The 20,808-nt window shown below is 44.6% G+C and overlaps 1 protein-coding gene across 7 annotated transcripts in view; it reads left to right on the forward strand.

Annotated features, from left to right (window-relative positions):
* Window positions 1-20,808, forward strand: part of NCF2 (neutrophil cytosolic factor 2) — a 71,525-nt gene that overhangs the window by 19,235 nt on the left and 31,482 nt on the right. For 2 of the 7 annotated variants that reach the window (XM_074389964.1, XM_074389966.1), the window contains 3 exons: window positions 3,311-3,428; window positions 12,865-13,068; window positions 16,014-16,096. In XM_074389964.1, the coding sequence (XP_074246065.1) occupies window positions 12,895-13,068; window positions 16,014-16,096 (257 nt within the window). In that variant the 5' untranslated portion in view covers window positions 3,311-3,428; window positions 12,865-12,894. Of the gene's footprint in view, window positions 1-3,306; window positions 3,429-11,711; window positions 12,383-12,627; window positions 13,069-16,013; window positions 16,097-20,808 lie in introns of those variants that run through there. The other 5 variants (XM_074389965.1, XM_074389967.1, XM_074389963.1 and 2 more) reach the window with 4 other exon arrangements.

Raw genomic sequence — 20,808 nt, forward strand, 5'->3', positions numbered from 1 at the left:
TAAAGTAAAAAGTCCAGTGTTCTGTGTTAAAGGGGACACCACAGCATTTAATGACACTGGACACAATGTCATGAACTATATGGCTTTAATAGTCCTGCAGTGTGATTGACTATTCTGCAAAGCTTCTGCGTGCTAGGAATTCTAACGAGAAAATGGTTACAGAGCAAACTGCAGCTGAGAGAAAACTGCTTGGAGTTTGGACAGGGTGGAATTGAGTGTCCGCAGGCCAGCTGAGGAGGTGGCACCCAGCACTCTACCAGCCCTTTGCTCAAGTCAGCCTGGAGTAGGAGGTGGGAATGTTGGGACAGAGGATCAGCACCCCATGAGACAAACAAAAGCGATGTTCACTTTCGGTCATAAATTTCATTCTCACAATAAGCCAGCAAGTTAGGCATTGTTCTATAATCACTTCGCAGATGAGGAAACTGAAACTTTTGAGAATTTGAGGGACTTGTGAAAGTTCACTCGAGTAACACAAGACACAGTCAGGATTTGAATCCAGCATTTCAGATTCCAAGCATGCTGCTTCGTTGGTCCGAACACAGAATAAGAAGAGCGCAGGCAGTTAAGGGCTTCTATGGAGAAAGGGGCCCAATGGGGAAAAAAATCACCAAGGTGCCTCCAAACCCAGGCTCTGACCAGTGAAGACCCCCCCAGAATACGCAGGGGAAGTTGGTACTAGCCTCCCAAAGCCACTCTCCTGAGTGGCACTGACAGCATCCTATAAAGAAGGCCCTGAGAGAGGAAGTACTAGGACAGATGGTGTCAGCAGAAGGAACGCCAGACTGCAGTAGAAGTCACCAAGATTTAGCCTCCTTAGATGGCCCCAAGAATGGGAGGCTCCATACAGCAACAACTTTCAAGAGCAATAGGAGACAGTTGGTAGGTGGTAGGTGGAGGTGGATGATAGGAAGGAGGAGGCCATGTGGGAGTGGTTACAGAATTTGCAGGGTCTCTATGCAAAATGAAAATATGGGCCTCTTGTTCTGAATTATTAAGATTTTTAAGATGGTGACAGCAAAGAAATAAAGCAAGGGTGGGGACATTATAAGCATGGGCTCCTGTGTGACTGCACAGTTCACACTTGATTACATATTGTATCTGGCTTAATTTCAGGCTCCCATCATAAATGTGTTTACAGAGAAGGCATGTTGAAAGGGAAAAGTGCTAGGCAGGACAAATATTCACTCAGAATAGCTGAATTATAATAGCCACCAGGAAACACACCTTTCCACATAGGAAAAGTGAGGCTGTAAGACCCACAGCCAGCTAGGGGAAAGTTAAGCTTCAAACCCGAATCTCTTAACTCCAAAGCTCTCTCTTTCCCGGTACTCTACCTGTGACACCTTTGAATGCTGTAAGAAAATACAGGCTTTAGGAGCTTCTGGTAGGGGATGTGATAATTCTGTTCTGGATAGGTGTTTCTCAAACTCTAGCCCTTTACTTGCTACTTCCATAAATTTTAGCCATATTTTCAAGCCATCAGTGCTAAGATTTGCTTTATGTTTTCCTCTCACTGATTTGCCATTTTAAAACGTACCCTCATTTAAAAAAATGCTAATAATGAAATTGTGGATTTGGTGTGCTAGCTATACTTTTTAAAAAATGTACATTAGAATAAATAAACACTCTGATTCAGTTATTCTACTTCCATAAGTTTATTCTATAAATATGTTCACAGACATGTGAAATGATGTATATACAAGAATGTTCGTCAAAATATGATGATGATGGCATGCTCTTGGAGACACTGTATTGGAATTGGGTAATGGGGCACTTGTTATACAACAGAAAATTATGCAGCCATAAACAAAGAATGAGGAAGCTTTCTATGTACAGATAAGAGACTATTGTTAGGCTGGGCGCAGTGGCTCAAGCCTGTAATCTCAGCACTTTGGGCAGCCGATGCAGGTGGATCACGAGGTCAAGAGATCGAGACCATCCTGGTCAACATGGTGAAACCCCGTCTCTACTAAAAATACAAAAAATTAGCTGGGCATGGTGGCACGTGCCTGTAATCCCAGCTACTCAGGGGGCTGAGGAGGAGAATTGCCTGAACCCAGAAGGCGGAGGTTGCGGTGAGCCGAGATCGCGCCATTGCACTCCAGCCTGGGTAACAAGAGTGAAACTCCGTCTCAAAAAAAAAAAGAGAGACTATTGTTAAAGAGTGAGATGCAGAATTGTATATCTAATGATATGTGCCTAGAAGAGGAGAGGACAGAGGGTCTACATATGCATATGCTTAAACCTTCTCTGAGGGAAGAATGCCAGCAAACTAATAAAAGTGGTTTCTGATGGGCAAGAAGAGTTTGATGCTGACAGGAGGAAAATTTTTCGTATTTGTTAATTTTTGAACCATGTGAATATATTATTTCTCCAAAATAAGGAACTAAAAGAAAACAATACATATTATGATAAAAATGTGTGTCCATGTAGTGCCTAAAATGATCTCACTATTGATCACTTCTATTGATGGGATAGATCCCTGCATGGGGAACCATAGCTCTGATGTGGTCACCTCACCTCCCTGCCTGGTGCTCACATGAATGGGATAATGGCGTGGCTGTGCGCTGTCAAGCTCTGTCAAGTAGGTAAAAGCCCTGGACAAGCTAGGTCCAGCCCTAGTGCTGAGAAGAAAGTGGAGGACCCCATCATTCTGGGAGGCTCTTCTGTCAGATGATCTGCTGATGAGGGCCATGTTGCTGACCGTCCTGAAGCCCAGGAAAGAGTCTAAGCCCCAGAGTGAAGAGGCTGTATCTCCTGGCGGAGAAATGCACAAGCCACGTCTGCACTGGTAGTCGATCTGTGACCAGATGGAAAAAAAGACTGAAATAAATACTCTCTAGACAGTGTCTTCTAATCTGAGCCAAGAGTTCTGGGGAAATGGATGTGAACACTAGTCAGTTCAGGGTAGGAGCCCTGGATGACAGATAATAGTTGCTGTGAACAGAAGAGGATCTGTAAGCATTTTTTTCAAGTTGGGGAATTGGTGCCAGTTTCCTGCTGTGGCCAATGGAGAGATTACCCAGGTCTCTGGGTGGGGTGGGTGGTTGAGTCAAGAACCATCTGACGCAAGAGTTGGGTGCGTTTCTGTTAATGCAGCCTAAGATTGCATTAGCTGTTTTGGCAACCACATGATTCTGTTGACTCACACTGAGCTTGCAATCAACCCAAACGGCTAGGCCCTCTTGTGATGCACGCTTTTAAGAACTGTCAAGAATTGTCATCTTCTGATGTTTGGGCAGTTGGGTTTTTATACTTAGGAGCAGATCTTTACATTTGTCTTTTTTTGTATTGTTTTTTGAGACAGTTTTGGCTCCTGTTGCCCAGGCTGGAGTGCAATGGTGTGATCTCAGCTCACTGCAACCTCTGCTGGCCAAGTTCAAGAAATTCTCCTGCCTCAGCCTCCTAAATAGCTGAAACTACAGGTGCGTGTCACCATACCCAGCTAATTTTTGTATTTTTTTAGTAGAGATGAGGTTTCACCATGTTGGCCAGGCTGCTCTCAAACTCCTGACCTCGGGTGATCCACCCACCTTGGCCTCCCAAAGTGCTGGGATTACGGGCATGAGCCACCATGCCCGGTCTTACATTTGTCTTTATCAAACTACATTTGGAGCTTTTGTGAATCATGTGAGTCAGGAAATATTTTAATTTTGATGTACATGTTGATACTTTCTCTCCAAACTTTGAGCTATTTGTGAATCTGATCCAAGATGTTTAGAGAAAAGGTAAAAGCACAAGGTGACATTAATATGTTAAGAAGATTCAGTGGACACAATGTTTAGCCAAGTAAATTGTCTAAGGAATATCTTGGCCAAATATCTTACTGATATTGGCAGATGGCGCCTTCCCAATTCACCTATCAGGACAGTCCTCTCAAAAAAAGGAAAAGAGGGCAGGGTGCAGTGGCTCACTCCTGTAATCCCAGCACTTTGGGAGGCTGAGGTGGGCAGATCACCTGAGGTCAGGAGTTCAAGACCAGCCCAGCCAACATGGCAAAACCTCGTCTCTACTAAAAACATAAAAATTAGCCGGGCATGGTGGTGCTTGCCTGTTATCCAGCTAGTTGGGAGGCTGAGGCAGGAGAATCACCCGGGAGGCAGAGATTGCAGTGAGCTGAGATAGTGCCACTGCATTCTAGCCTAGGTGACAGAGCAAGACTCCATCTCAAAAAAAAAAAAAGTTTTCTTTTGTTTTGTTTTTGTTTTTAGAGATAAGGTCTTACTCTGTTCACAGGCTGCAGTACAGTGGTGCAATCATAGTTCACTGCAGCCTCAAACTCCTAGGCTCAAGCAATCCTCCTTCTTCAACTTCCTCGTTAGCTAGGACTACAGGTGCTCACCACGACAACCAGCTAGTTTTTTATTTTAAGTAGAGACAGGATCTTGCTATGTTGCCCAGGGTGGCCTCAAAATCTTGGCTTCAAGCAAATCCTCCCACTTCAGTCTCCTAAAGTGCTAGGATTCCAGGCATGAGCCACTGCAACTAGTCAAGAGTTTGTTTTGACCTGGCTTATTTTTAGTAAACTCATGCTAGTTCCTAAAGGTAATAGCTTCCTTTTGGTTTGTAAATGCCTTTGTTTAAAAATCTATATTTTATAATTATTTCCAGAGCTCAGCCCGTAAGTCTTTGATATCATTTCTAATTCACAGCTTTTAGAAAGCTAGACTCATACTTGCCCATCCCTCCTGGCTTCCTGATAATATTTTAGGGATCACACTTGCAAATTCTGTCGATTCCTGGAATTGAATGAGTCTTCATTTGATAAAACGAATTTCTCTAAAGCAGCTAACAACTTTCTCACCATCCTCTGTCTGGGTCTTCGATTCCCTGTAGAGCAGGAAGCAAAATAGAAGCTGAGCAGTTTTGCTTTCTCCCTGACATCTGTGAAAGTGACGCCATCCCCACCAAGTCATGACTCTTGCTGCTCTGTCACTAAAAAAACCTTTGTGCTGTCCTTAGTAATTTTTTTTTTCTGCCTCAGCTCACTCTGGGCTTTGTCTTTCCTTATATTCTGCCTTTGGCCTCTGCCAAGCATTTGGATTTCTCCTTGGTCGGGAGCCATGCCTTCCATCATCTGTGCATGTCTGGCCTCCGCAGAGCGTTCTCAGGGGAGTCTCATTGCCTCCCAATTTCCCTCATCTCTGGATTCCTGAGTAGCACATGGTTGTGTTTGTGTCTGAGAATCTCTTATCTCTCTTCAGCAATCGATTATTTTAGAGTCTTGGCCCAGGGACTGACGTCTGTTTTTCACTTTGTACTAGTCAAGTCTATTTTCAGCATACAACAAAACTAGAGCAAACTTAAGCAAACACTGACATTTATTGCAAGGGTCTAAGCTTGGGGCAGGAATTTGGATGGGGTGAAGGAAAGGCTAGAACCAAAGGCTGGAAAGTTTCTCTGTCTCCTGTCTCTGTTCCTCGCTGGGCATCTGTTCCATTCTCTCTGAGTAGTCTGGCTTCCTCTGCTTTCCTGGGCCTCGGGGCACAGCACAGTAGAACCACAGCCCCTAAGTTTATACATCTCTCAGTCCTAAATTCCGATTCACAGGAGACATAACCTAATGAAGCCAGCTTATCAGACACCCACCATGGTCCAATTAGCCAGGACTCAGGCAGTTCCCAGAGAAGAGAGAGGCATGTACCCTAATAGATGTCCACTCTTCACTTATTCATTCATTCAGTCATTCAGCAAATATTTATCGTATGTCCAGACACTGTTTTTGTTGTTAGGGACACTACAGGGAGAGGAAAAGGGAATCTTTAAAAATTGTGATTTGTGGAAAATCTAATCTTGTACGTTCTCACTTATAAGTGGTAGCTAAACATTGAATACACATGGACAGAAAGATGGGAACAACAGACACTGGGGACTCCAAAAGTGGGAAAGGAGAGGGGTGGGCAAGAGTTGAAAACTCACCTGCTGGGTACTGCGTTCACTGTTGGGGTGACAGGATCAATAGAAATCCAGATCTCAGCATCATACAATATACCATGTACCTCTTGAATCTAATTTTTTTTAAAAATTCTGTTTTGCTAAATAGGGCGCACATTTCTAACTCTTCTGTGCCCCTCTCTGCTTTTTTGTGTAATGACATGATCAGTTTCTACTCCTTCAACATCAGTAACTGTGTTGTTAGAGCATCATTTCCCTTAGATATTCACTGGCTTGGGAAACACACACATGAACTACCCTGAGACATGAATCTTCCTAAAGAAAAAAACCTATGGAGTTTTAAACATATGGAGACGAGATCCCTGGCTCTATGACTAGATTGCTTTTAGTGAATGGGTACTCTAGAAGAAAAATACAGCATTGAAAAGGCCAACTGCATCCAAAAAGGAGCATTACTAAGATATGCAGGACTAGAATCTTACGGCATCAGCCATATTTCTTTTTTCACTTTTTAGATCCGCACATATTTATTAAGCCTTTGATAGAAGATGTTAGGTGCCAGTTCTGTGGAAAATGTAAAGAAATAGAAAGCCTTCTCCCTGCCCTCAAAGAACTTATAGCTAGCTGGATAGATAAGGTAAAAAATAGATAGTGTAATAGAGTTGCTTGTGTTTTGGGGTTTAATCATAAAATGCTACAGGAATTCAGAAAAAGGAAAATTACTAAGACTAGCTTAGGTGAGGGAAGTCTTCATGTAGGAGGTGAGTCTAAGCTGACCTTTTACAGATGGACAGGATTTGGATCTGCAGAGAAATGTCAAAGGACAATTTATAGTGACAATCCAGTGTATTTACTTGCTTCACTCAGGATTCCGATCTTCAATTGCTATTCCTTCCTTCCTTCCTTCATTCATTCATTTATTATTCAAACTTTTACTGAGTGCCCACCTATGCAGGTACTAGACATTATGTGTGTCAAGGGTACAAAGATGAAAAAGACCCTAATAATAAAGAGGAGTCTTTAAATGAATAGGCATTATATATGCCCTCATTTTCATCTAGGATGCTAGGACAGATATATTAGCCAAGCAAATTAAGTAATCACACTGAGTTTAAAAGCACCTTCCATGTTATCGCTGTTTAACACATATGTTAAAAATCCATCACATGATCGGCACAAAAGATACTGTGAAAGAATCAGACACGGATCTTGTATTTCTGAGCTTCACAGTTTAACAGTGGATAAATTAAGACACGGATCTGGTGTTTCTGGGGCTTACAGTCTAGTTGAAAGACAGTTGCTTAAACAAGTAATTACAATCACGTGTGCTTGAACACACATTAGGAGAGGTAGAGAGAAACTTCTGTGAGTGCACATGGCAGGAATAATTAACCTCACTGGTAAGTCGGGGAAGAAGACTGGAACTGTTGAGGTGTGGCAGGTGGAATTCTAAGATGACCCCTGATGATACCTGCCTTTGTGTCATCCCCTCCCCTTGAGTTGGAGAGAGCTGTAATTTGCCTTTAATCAATAGAACATGGCAAAGGTGAAGGTATTTTTGCAGAGATTATTAACATCCCTAGGCAGTTGGCTTTAAGTTAATCAAAAGGAAGAATGCTCTGGGTGGGCCTAATCTAATCAGGTGACTCCTTTAAAAGACGGTCTAGAGCAGGTGTCCCCAAACTTTTTATACAGGGGGCCAGTTCACTGTCCCTCAGACCGTTGGAGGGCCTCCATGTACTGTGCTCCTCTCACTGACCACCAATGAAAGAGGTGCCCCTTCCTGAAGTGCGGCAGGGGGGCCAGATAAATGGCCTCAGGGGGCCGCATGTGGCTCTCGGGCTGTAGTTTGGGGACGCCTGGTCTAGAGTTAGAGACTTAATGAAGCAGAGATTCTCTCTGCCTTAATCGCTGGTCTTGAAAAAGCAAGCTTTTATGAATTCTGTAGCTACAGATGAATTCCACTAACAACCCAAGGGAACTTGGAAGCAGATGCTTCCCCTGTCAAGTCTCTAGATGAGAATGCAGCCTGGATAACACCTCTATAACCTTGTGAGACCCTGAACAGAGGACTCAACTAAACTATGCCCACACTCCTGACGCATGAATCTGTGACATAGTACATGTGTTTTATTTTAAGCCATTAAGTTTGTGGTAATTTGTCATGCAGCAATGGAAAACCAATCCAATGATAGATTAGACAGGACTAACTTGCCTTCCTGGAGAGAGAAGACTTCAAGCACTGGGGCTTTCAACAGCATTGCTGAACAACAGGACCCTTGCTGACCTTCTGTATCCTCCATGTGAAATCCAGGCTAGGTTTATATCTAATAAATGAGCTCTCCTGCCTACCTCCTGAAGGTTTCCTCTTGTACTCAATAAAACTATCCATTCAATGTTAGATTTGAGGGCAACAAAGTGCATTCTTTTCCCTACTAGTCTAAATCTACCTCACTTTATGCAACTAACATGATACTGACAAACTACAAAATTATGTTTTTCCAAGTTGGATTCAATTTTCTTATTTTTCAGTTCATTTAGTTAGTTAGCTAATGATTACAGAGCACCTACGACATCCCTGGGGCTATGCTAAACATGGTTAAAGACTGAAGGACAGTGGCGAGTTGGTTCTATACTTTGAGGAGTTTAAGAAAGAAGCCTCACGTACCAGAAAAAGTCAAAGAGCGATAGAACACTAAACTCTAAAAGTAGGAAAGAGGAGGTATTTCCTTAGTGCCCAGGAATAATGAATTTTGTTTTGATTGTACAGGCTTCTTCCTCAGAAAAAAAGGAGGGTCTTGGGAATGTTCTTAGCCTCCAGCTGAATAAATACATACAACAGTAGTTTGTAATCTGTTAACCAATCATATGCAAATCCTGCTTATTCAGGATTTTGGAATAATTTTGAAAACATGGAGATGAAACTGAGTTACCCAACCAATTTCTCAACAAGTTTTATTTAACAAGTAATGTTTATTGAACACCTGCTATACCACAAGCCCTGTACTAGGTACCGAGAATACAGTGGTGCGTGTGTGAGAACATTTTAAACCATAACTAACAGAAAATTAGATTCGAATGACTTAATAAACAAACTTATTATCTAACCAAACAAGAAATTCCAAGGTAGATTAGCTTCAAATTCGTGGAAAATGTTATTTTTATCTTTTTAGAGATGGAGTCTTGCTCTGTCACCTAGGCTGAAACGCAGTGGCATGATCATCACTCACTGCAGCCTTTGAACTCCTGAGCTCTAACAATCCTCCCACCTCAGCCTCCTTAGTAGCTGGGGCTATAGGCATGTGCCACCATGTCTGGCTAATTTTTAGTTTTTTCTGTAGAGATGGGGTCTGGCTTTGTTGTCTAGGCTGATCTCAAACTCCTAACCTCAAGGGATCTTCCTACCTCAGCTTCCCAAAGTGTTGTGATCACAGATGTGAGCCACTGTGCCAAGCCAGATTTGCAGAAAACAGACGATGCAACACAGCTCACCCAACATAATTAAGAGTCTGAGCTTTTTATTTTTTCATTTTCTTTGCCTTCAGACAGCGGCTTATTCTTAGCTGTCTCTTCTCATGGTCATAAGACAGCTGCCATGTCATGTTCCAGACACATCTCACAATGCCGTCTAGTAGAGAAACAAGTACTGTTTCTTCTCATGGCTTCAGGAAACTGGAGGCTTGAACAGAACTGGGGTTCTACTAAAAGGAGGAAGGCGAATGAACGGTAGCTGAACAGACCATCTACTAACTGCATCAAGTAATGATTAAATAGACCGCCCCTACATTGAGGGACAGAAACAATGTCACAGATGACATACAATTACAAACTGTGGCAAATATGTGATCAGAGAGAACCATGCATGTAGCAAGGTCGTGGATCCAGAAAGGCCACTCTGAGGAAGTGAAAAATGAGTAGGAACTGGCCAGGCAGGCTTGGGGAAAGAGTGTCATAGGCAGAGGGAAGAGGCTGGGTCATCTGAGACCATGAAAGGAGGCTTGTGTAGGTGGAGTTCCTGGGACGGAAGGAGGGGAAGTGACATGGAATGACCCCAGGGCAGCAGGCAGGGGGCTTCCTGCACCATGGGAAGGAGCTCGGGTTATATCCTGACAGCTTGGCCTGGGTGGTGACAGAAGACAGGGATGGAAAGTGGATGGAGATGAGCATGACTGGCTTTGCTAATGCCCTGGAGATAGAAACATGGGTTAGCCCAGGACTTCCTCCCCAGGCATACTGACTGACTGAGGAGCTAAGACTTGCATGCACATACATTGGTGGAGAGTGATTCAGGGCCACGTGGGAGGTGCGGAGAAGGAGATGCAGCAGTTCAAAAGGCAAGATCATGGGTTTGCGAGCAGGACGGATTTCAGGGCAGTGTGTTAAGGAAGGTGGTATTTCAGCAGGCTTTCGAAGGTTGTGCAAGGTTGGTTTAAAGGTGCAGACATGGGAGAGGGCAGCCTAGAAAGAGGAATTAGCACGACGAGTCTAATTAGCACAGATGCAGGAAATGAAGTAAATAGCAGAGTTTGTATGGCATTGTGAAGGAAAGTTCTGGGGATAAGGCTAGAAAAGTCTTGGTGGTCAGATTAAGATTTCTGTGTGTCAGTGTAGGATAATAAGAAAGGAAAAACATTTTTTAAAAAAATGTCTAACTTAGCTACAAATCCACTTGGTTTTCTCAGGAATAATTAATGTGCTATTCAAGTCCTGATTATTTATTTCAAGTCAAGTCCTGATTATTTATTCAGTAGATGGAATAGCAATACCTCTTCCTGGCATCACTGCTACCTGCAGGTCACTTACCAATGATTTCTAATTTCTTTTAGAATGCATCCCTTCATCATGTATTGAGTATCAGTGCTAGAGATCCTAGAATGAAAAGGCGTGGTCTCAATTTACCATGAAGAGGTAAATTGCAATTAAGTATGATGCAAGTGTTTTGGTAGAGGTGGTACAAAGAAGGGAAAAATTCTCCTGTTATCTGGAGTTGGGGGCTAGATTTAGCAGAGTTGGTGACATTTAAACTGGGCTTTGAAGGATGAGTAGGAGTTTGCCAGGCAAAGAAATGAGCTGGGAAGGCCTTATAAACACAGGAAAACAATCTGTGCCAAGACACACATGTCTTCTTAATTCTCACACCTTCAATCCTACAAGCATTGTGATGTATACATTTTTAAGTTTTATTTTCAGGCTTTTAGGGGAAGCTTGGTGATAATGAGTGAGTTCTTTCAGTTACTACAAGAGTTTGCATCTAAGTATTTGACCCCTATAAACATGCATTTTACCTAAAAAGAAGCCAGGATTTTAGTTAGCTAAATTGGCTATACCCTTTACCCACAGTTATTCCTCTGGGAGGTTTTACTGATTTTTAGTTTTCCAGGAAAGCAAGGAAAGAACTCTTAAATCTGTTTTTTCAGAGACTAGCAAATTCATTAGTCATCAAGGTAGGACCTTCATCTCTTCAGTTTTCACAGGAGGATGGGAGAAGTCATAATTCACTGTCATATCTGGCTCCCAATTTTGACATTTGCAGGAACTTGGTCCCCTCTGAACTTCCTGGGTGTTCATAAAAGTTATTTTGGCCAGGTGCAGTGGCTCACGCCTATAATCCCAACACTTTGGGAGTCCAAGGCAGGCAAATCTCCTGAGGTAAGGAGTTCGAGACCAGCCTGGCCAACTTGGTGAAATCCTGTCTTTACTAAAACTACAAAAATTAGCTGGGCATGGTGGCAGGCACCTGTAATCCCAGCTACTTAGGAGGCTGAGGCAGGAGAATCACTTGAACCCAGGAGGTGAAGGTTGCAGTGAACTGAGATTGTGCCACTGCATTCCTGCCTGGGCAAGAAGAGTGAAACTCTGTCTCAAAAAAAAAAAAAAAAAAAGTTATTTGAGGCCCAGATGGGCATCCAAAGACTATCCTGTCTCAAAAATTTGTTAATGACAATTTCAGCTCAAGATAAAAACTAACATATTAACACAGTCTATGGGATTATGAAAAAGTGAGCAAGGAATTTATTCAAGACTGGAAAGAATTATCTTCTTGTCCATCACTCCCATTTAGCAAGGGTGTGGAAATCAAGGCCCAGTGACACGATTATTTTTCGGTCGCTATGTAAGCCGGGGACCTCTGGCTGGTGACACCCTGCCCAGGCCTCAATGAGCCACATAACCTACTGCAGGAAATGGCCTGCCCACTTGGCCAGGTGGGGAGTTTTACTGAGTGATGAAACAGCTTTCAGTGGAAAGGGGATGCAGGGGAGATTCCCCTACCCAAAGACAGGAAAGTCCCCTCAATGTGGCTGAGTCTGGGACTTTTATGGGCTCAGAATAGGGGAGGGGCAGGTCATAGGTAGTACTGAAAAAGGCAACATTCAATTGGTTAAAGGGCAGACAAACAGGAACAGAAGTTCTCACTCTAGGTCATGGGTTTCATCTGGGACCAGCAGTCTAGTCTTTCAGCCTTCAGGCTGTTTTGGGCTTGAAGGTGGGGTTTCACCAGGGACCTACCCCTATATGCCTAGGCATTTGGCTGCCTCCTGTCACTATCACCAGGAGGGTGCCTTGACCGGCCAGGGTTGGCCTGGCTCTAGAAGCAGAGCTTTGGCCAGAAGCTGCCACAAAACAGGGGTGGGAGAGAGAGGAGGAGCTGGCTGACAGAGCAGAAGCATTTTGGGGAACTGATCCTTCAGGCAGCATCTGATGTACTTCCTCTCTCCTCCACACTCCGCCCCCACTCGCCCTCTCTCTCTCTCTGCTTCTTTCCTTTTCTCTCTCATGGTAGGGTTATGAGTCAGTTGCCAAAAGGTGGGGACATTTCCTGATACATTTGCAACACTGAGAAGTTATCTTAAGGGAGGCTGAGCCCCATTCTACTCATCTGGCCCAGAAAGTAAACACCTTAGGGGCCACTAGGGCAGCGCTGTTGGGGGAGACGCCCCAACCTGTCCTCTCCCTGTCTCCTGGCAGCTCTCTTGGCCTCCTGGTTTCTACCTGATCATGTCCCTGGCGGAGGCCATTAGCCTCTGGAATGAAGGGGTGCTGGCAGCTGACAAGAAGGACTGGAAGGGAGCCCTGGACGCCTTCAGTGCAGTCCAGGACCCCCACTCCCGGATTTGCTTCAACATCGGCTGCATGCACACCATCCTGAAAAACATGACGGAAGCCGAGAAGGTGAGTGGAGGTGCCTCTTTCTGGGCCTCCTGTGTGCATTTGTTATTATGATTCGCAACTCCGTGGCATTTCAGAAGCCTAACCTCTGGGGAGATTGAAAAGAACAAAAGCTCCCCAAGCTCCACCCCTAGAGAGCCTGATTTAACTGGTCTGGGAGGGGCCCCAGGTGGCCAGTTTTAAAAGCTCTCAGGTGGTTCTGAGGGGCAGCCAGGGTTGCCTCTTTCTCCATCTTCTAAATTCAAATCATTTCACGAGTGTCTTTAACGCCTTTATGAAGGCTGCCCTAGTCATATTTTCTTCTACACAGAACTCCTTCTGGGCACAGAATCTCTATCGGTCGCATGGCTTTACACCTGATTATTGATTATAAGGCGCCTCTTTTGGCTTTCCAAGACTTTCATGTGTGTCGACTTTGCCTGCTCAAGAGATTTAAGGGAGGCACTTACTAAAAACAGGTTTTATCTCAAGTGACAATTCTGACCAATTATGCAGGAGACTGTATTAAGGATGCTGAGGCTGGCAAGCGGGTCCTCTGCCTCGCTCTGGACTTTCAGTCTTAAGCAAGCTAGGGAGCCTATGTAAGCGTCTGGCTTTCAGCTTCCTGCATTTCTAAATATCATGAAAATTAAGTGAGACACCTAACTATTAATGTCCTGTGGAACTGCACACCACTGTTTAAAAGTTAGTTAATATTTTTACCCTTTAGTGCCAGTCTTTGCCAGGTGTGGATGTGTGGACAGATGGCTGATTCCCCAGGTTCCTCAAAGAACCAGTTGCTCCCACAGTCTGAGAACAGGTCAACAAGCCTCCACCACAGCCTCCTGACAGGAAGACAGAGGAGTGACTGAAGTGCTCTCACACAGTTTGGCTAGTCAATCTCAGGCTCCAGAGCAGTGCGTGCAGGGCCCTCCACCTCTGGCTGGAGGGAAGACAGGGGCCCCACCTCCTCTCGGGGGCCCGCGGGGGGCTGAGTGAACATTCACCACACATTCTGAGGGCTGACGCACACAAAGTGCTCATTGTCAGCGAGAAGAGACTGGCAGCTAGTCTGGCACCATTATGCCAGCAGGGACTGTAGTCTCCTGCCTTGGCCTGTGGGACCCTTGGCAAGGCTGTGTGGGCCACCACTCACCTCTCAGCTCCCGGGCCTTCACGTTCACAGGGCTCTGCTTCTCCTGGCATTCCTCTGCTTCTAGCCTTCTCATTCCCTCTGCCTTTGAACCCTTCCTAGTAGCATTTTATATGCATTCCTACTTGTTATTTTAATTGTATACTATTCATGTAATAAGTGTGTCCAGTAAACAAATGTAATCATTTATATAACATCTTCATTATTTTCATTTGCAGTAAATTTTATTTTTTATTTAAACTGAATGTTTAATATATTCATAGGACTAAAAGAAATGCAACAAGGGTTAGAATTTCATAATTCCGTTAGATATTTATGTAAAAGATGTTTCGTTTTTCTTTTTTTTTAAGAGACAGAGTCTCGCTCTGTCACCCAGGCTGGAGTGCAGTGGTGCGATCTCAGCTCACTGCAACGCCTGCCTCCTGGGTTCAAGCGATTCTCCTGCCTCAGCCTCCTGAATAGCTGGGATTACATGCATGTACCACGACGCCTGGCTAATGTTTCATTTTTCAAAGAAGTTTCTCTTATTTCCCTATCTTTTTTTATCTTCCAAGGAGCAATAAATCATAATTACTGCTCTCCTAGACAAGCTGCTCCATTGTGTTGGATAGGAACTATATCTTTGTTTCACATCATTATTACCTCCAAAAACGCTGCCTTCACTTCACAGCACAGTCTTGCTGCCTTGTTTCACAGTAAAATTGTACTCTGCTCAAACTCGAAGAACCCAAAGAAACTAGAGCAAATAGCAGTCAAATTCATATGAATGAAAGATAGAGGACCAAAGATTTTAAAGTACTGATTTAGTAACTTTACGCCTACTGGCTCAAAGCTTCTATCTAAATATGTTATTAAAACAGCAGTAGTAGAAATGAAAGATACACTAATGAAAAAGGAACTCAGAAATGAGGTCATTAAATATAACTAACTATATTTTAGATATGGATATGTATTTTTCTGATTAGCATCAGGCAAACGTCTAAACTATCTATTCTGAATTCTAGTCCCGGAAAAGAAGTTCAGAGACAATTACAAAGAAGGTGCTTCATAGTATCAGGTCCGTTTTTAAAATGATGAGAGCCTTTGGGAAAATTGCTTTAGTCTTTCTTTTAAGATTTCTGTTGGTGATAATCCATTCACATCGGCACCCTCATAGTCTACTTTGTCTTTATTTGTATCACTGGATTTTTTATTTTGAGACAGGGTGCCTCACTTTGTTGCCCAGGCTGGAGTGCAGTGGTGCCGTCAACAGCTCACGGCAATCTCCACATCCTGGGCTTGAGCGATCCAACCACCTCAGTCCCCCAAGTGGCTGGGACTACAGGCATGCGCCACCACACCTGACTAATATTTTAATTTTTCATAGAGATGGGGGTCTCACTATATTGCCCAGGTTGGTCTTGAACTCCTGGGCTCAAGTGATCCGCCTGCCTTGGCCTCCCAAAGTGCTGGGATTACAGGCGTGAGCCACCGCAACCGGCCATTATTGGATTCTTGGGTAGCTTTTCTAAGCCATATATGACTAAGAAAAGAGGAAATCAGGTGGTATAGGTATGGCTCTAGGAATGTTTTGTAGATCTACAGCAGAACTGGAACGACGATACAAGGAATGCCTGCTGTTGTCCCAGACTCGAGTTCCTAAATGTGAGAGGAGAGTGAGGTGCACCTTGAGAGCACAGGGTGGGCCTTGAGACGCCGAGGAGGGCAGATAGGAGAGCCGGGCACCGCAGGGGGCTAGGGCTCTGTGAGCTGTGGCTCATCTCACACTTCCTCACTGCCCTGCTTTGTGGCCATGGCTGGTCCCTTCTCTCCGCAGGCCTTTTCCAGAAGCATTAACCGAGACAAGCACTTGGCAGTGGCTTACTTCCAACGAGGGATGCTCTACTACCAGACAGAGAAGTAAGTGGTTCAATGTTGCACCAACTGGAGAATTTCAGAGGGAAACCCAAGGGGTCTCGGTGCTGCGGACTTGGTGTTTGAGAAGTACCTTCCCAGCCTCTGTTGGGAAGTGTGACTGGCCCTTCTGGGGACAGTTATGCAATAAATCAGCAGGTGAGGCAGACGCTCTCACTGGGGAGGGAAGGCAGGTCTGCCGCCAGATTATAAATCAGCTGTCACAGGCACAACGAGCCTAGGTAACCACCATGGGCCCGATATTCAGCTGGTGTGGCACCCCACCAGTGTCCCTGACGGGGTCAACCATGGAGGGCTACTATAAGGCACTGAGCTGCCACAGAATGGGGATGATAAAGAAATGCATCAAAACCTGGCTTCCTCCCAGCAAAATGCATTTTCAAAACCTGCTTCAATTCATTTGAAGAAATACAATTCAGCTGCAAAAATGAGAATATAAACTAACATTATATGTATAAGAATAAATTAATACAGATAAATAAGTAGCATATATACTCACACAGGAAAAGTTTATGGTGGATGTTAAATTTAAAAAACAGATTTCAAAACAGTACATATAGCATAGTCCCATTTCTGTATCACAGAATAAAGTCTGGAAGGCATAGACCAAAATATTCTCTCTGGATGGTGGTATTGTAGGAAAATCCATTTTCTTCTATCACCCTATCTACATTTTTAGGTTTGTTTATAGTCAACATGGAATAATTAGTACAAAGATTAATAAATTCAAAATGAAAGTTCATCTGAATTCCTCCTCCCTCTCATCCTGCACAAATACCTCAGAGCAAATAACAAAGGAAAAGAATTCTAAGTGGTAATTTCAGATGTTTTAGGGGATGGCAAACTGACCCTTTGTAGAAGTTGTTCCACCAGCGTGTGTAAGTTCTAGGGAAGAGGAGTTTGGCTCAGGCTAATGAAGAACCTTCTTTTATTTTTGAGAGAGTCTTGCCCTGTCTCCCAGGCTGGAGTGCAATGACGTGGATCTCAGCTCACTGCAACGTCCGCCTCCCAGGTTCAAATGATTCTCCTGCCTCAGCCTCCCAAGTAGCTGGGATTACAGGCGCCCACCACAACACCCAGATCATTTTTGTATTTTTAGTAGAGACCCAGTTTAACCATGTTGGCCAGGCTGGTCTTGAACTCTCCACCTTGTGATTTACCCGCCTCAGCCTCCCAAAGTGCTGGGATTACAGGCATGAGCCTCCATGTCTGGCCTAATGAAGAACTTTCTAACAGTGAAAATGGTTCATGCATGGTGTGGGTGGGGGTGAAGGTGAGACCAAGCATGGATGGAACAGCAGGGAGGTTGCAGACAATGTCCAGACATCAGACAGAGGGCTGGGCTCTGATCCTGTGCCACTTTGAAAGACTTTGATCCCACGGTTAGGTCAGAAACAGCCTGCAAAACCTGTGTGTGCAGCTGTTGCTAAGGGCAACCACAAGCTGCTCAAAGGACTTTAAAGATGTGGATGCAGTAAATTACCTGAAGAAGTGAAAGTAGAAGTGAAGTCTTTTCTAGAAGAAAAACCACAGACACAATGGCAGTCTGGGGAGAGAGGGAGCGTGGGATTGGGAGAAGATATCCAGGCATTTATCTTTTTCTTCCCTCCATATTTTGTTTGACAGATTTATTGTGACTTTACAAATTCTTTTTTAAGTTTAAATTTAAATTGTTTTGTTTTCATGTTTGCAGTCACATAGCAGGTGTGCATATTTACGGGGCACATGAGATGCTTTGGTACAGCAGGCGTATGTCTTGACTGGCATTTTGCCTCTCACTGCCTGTCCCCACTCTTAACATCCTTCTCTTTCTCACTCACCCTTCCCCCATCTCCAGACCATGGAATATGCAGGGGGGTCTGAGAACAAATCCTTCAGCCGATCTTAAATCTCAAAATGGAAACTCTAAGGCCATTCCTTAGTAAGCTCTAATAGCCTATCAAGAGGAGGGACACCTGGCAAAAGAGTGAAGGCTCCCCGAAAGAATTTCCTCCAGAAAAGGCTCTCAAGTCCCAAAAGCTGGAAGGCTACCGTTTTGAGTGATTAGAAAGATCTTGGAAAGATCTAAGAATAAGACCCAGGATTCAATTGATCTGTGATTGATAATATTAGTAGTTAAACCTGAGAGAAAAATCTACCAAATTTTATCTGTAATTCAATGAGAGGCACTAATCTCAACGTCAAGCCAGCTCTCTTGTGCAATTCCCTAGGTGTTGCTGTTCCCCTTAAAGTTCTGTTCTTGATGCTTTTCCCTTTTGCGACTATAGCAGTGGTTGTTAAATGGTAAAATGTGATTCTGGAAACACACTCTCAAGCACACACATTCGTTTATGTACAATTCAGGGGGCTCTGGATACGGAAGTCCATATGTGAACCTTGAGGATCCATTCCTGGGCAAGGCCATCCTCACCCATACGGCTGGCCTCCATTTCTCATGGAATCTGTACCTGGGATCAATCCAGGGAATGTCTCTTTCCCTAAACCTTGTCAGGCTGACCTCTTAAACATGTCTTAAGTCCACCTGTTTCTCTCCATCCCCACTAACACTGCCTTGGTTGAGACCTTCATTTTTCACCAGGACTAATGCAGTCACTTCCAAACTGATTTCCCAGCCACGGCTCTTGTCCCCTCCATTTGTATTCCAGAGTGATCTTAAAAAAAAAAAAATCACTGCGATCTGTGTGAGAACTTCCAGTGGCTCCAATGACTGCAAGACAAAGGCTAAATTCCCTTGCCTGTTCCTATGTGGTCCAGCTGCTGCCACCCACTCATCATCCTCGGTGCCATTGCCCCTGCCATGCCCAACCACCAGGGTGGCATCTTCTCCCTCTTTGAGCCTCCTTTTCTAACATGTCTGGCCCACAACAGACATTTGCTTCCTGTATATGTTTGTCTTCTCCGCTACTCTACGAATTTCTTAAGAGAGGAAATCTGTACTTACTCATGCTTGTATTTCAGTATCTAGCATAGTAGTTACTCAATAAATGGCGTGTTGGATTAAATAAAAGTGAGACTAGATAGTCTCTGTTTCAAGGAACTTATAAATTAAAAAGGGGAAACAAGTCCAGAACACCAGTAACTGTCATGCAAGGCAGAAGTGGGTAAATGCTGTAAGAGGTAGTTTTAAGTAAGTAGGATCAGGGCTAGAGAGAATTACTTTGTTATATGTGGGACAAGAATTCCCTCAGATTGGCTGGGCATGGTGGCTCACACCTGTAACCCCAGCACTTTGGAAGGCCGATGTCGGCAGATTGCTTGAGGTCAGGGGTTGGAGACCAGCCTGGCCAACATGGTGAAACCCCATCTCCACTAAAAATACAAAAAATTAGCAGCACGTGGTGGCAGGTGCCTGTACTTCCAGCTGCTTGGGAGGCTGAGGCAGGAGAATAGCTTATACCTGGGAGGCAGAGGTTGCAGCGAGCTGAGATCACACCACTGCACTCCAGCCTGGGCAACAGAGCAAGACTCTGTCTGGAAAAAAAAAAAGGGAATTCCCTCAGATTACAGTGGGAACTGTTGAAGGCTGATAATGTAATGAATGGAGGTTTTTTCCCCTCTATTTCCCCACTTTCATTTATTGTTGTATTGCTCTTCTGTCATAAAGTTCCAAGAGCACAAAGTACATTTCTGAGAAAGTAGGTGGTGCCTCAGTGATGATCACGGTCAAGCTCTCTCACCTCTCTGGTCCCAGCCTTGTCATCTGAAAGGCGGAGGAGCTCAAAGCTGTCTTTCAGATCCTGTGCCTTATGAGTCTTAGGGCATGACAATAGGGTGAGACCCTTTTGAGGGAGTAGGCTTATAGAGGCTCCATAGCAAAGCCTTCTCCCTGCTGACCTGGAAACAGGAAAGGGAGTGGACCCAAATCTCTGTTGCAGCAGCCACTGCAGCATCCCAAAGGTGTCTGACTTTTTGACTTCTTTCAGCTTGCTGAGATGCCATTATCCTGGGTGCAGGTGTATGAGCTGCGGACTCTGGACCGCATGGGGCACTGGCAGCACGGAACAGGCAGGTTTACTTCAGTGACTACTAAGAAACCTCACAGGAGTATTACACAAATGGGGATTATAAACTCTCTCAAGCCTGGAGCTTGTAAAAAGCCGTGGCGAGGTTACTGCTTCGGCTGGTGGACCGACTCCCTGCCTGGGAGGAGCGGGGGCTTTGGGTCCAGTGCAGCCATGGTGCCCTATGGAGTGTCATTGAAGTGTGGGTGTGAAGAAAGCACCCACGCCCAGCCCAGCAGAGCCCAGCAGGAAGCTGCCAGCACCTTGGCTGCCTCTTTGGGGATGCTTCCAAATGGCTCCAAAGAGAGCCGCTAAGAAGGGCGGGGGCTGCCGCAGCACTGCCCACTGGCACGCAGTGCTGAGTGCTATTTTGGGATTCTCATACTGAGCCTATTTCGACCCTGTACAGTGGGAAAGGAGCTGTGTGACAAAGCGGAAACCCCTGAGGGCTGCAGCTCTGGGTAGACAAGTGGAGAGGCCGAGGAGAGGCCTGCAGCAGGGAGTGAGGGGGCTGGGAAGCAGGCCGATGCCTTCAGAGACATGCTTAAAAACGGTACTTACAGGCTGGGCACGGTGGCTCAAGCCTGTAATCCCAGCTCTTTGGGAGGCCGAAGTGGGTGGATCACAAGGTCAAGAGATTGAGACCATCCTGGCCAACATGTTGAAACCCCGTCTCTCCTAAAAATACAAAAATCA

The sequence above is a fragment of the Saimiri boliviensis genome, chromosome 19, assembly GCF_048565385.1.
Source record: "Saimiri boliviensis isolate mSaiBol1 chromosome 19, mSaiBol1.pri, whole genome shotgun sequence".
Lineage (NCBI taxonomy): Eukaryota > Metazoa > Chordata > Mammalia > Primates > Cebidae > Saimiri > Saimiri boliviensis.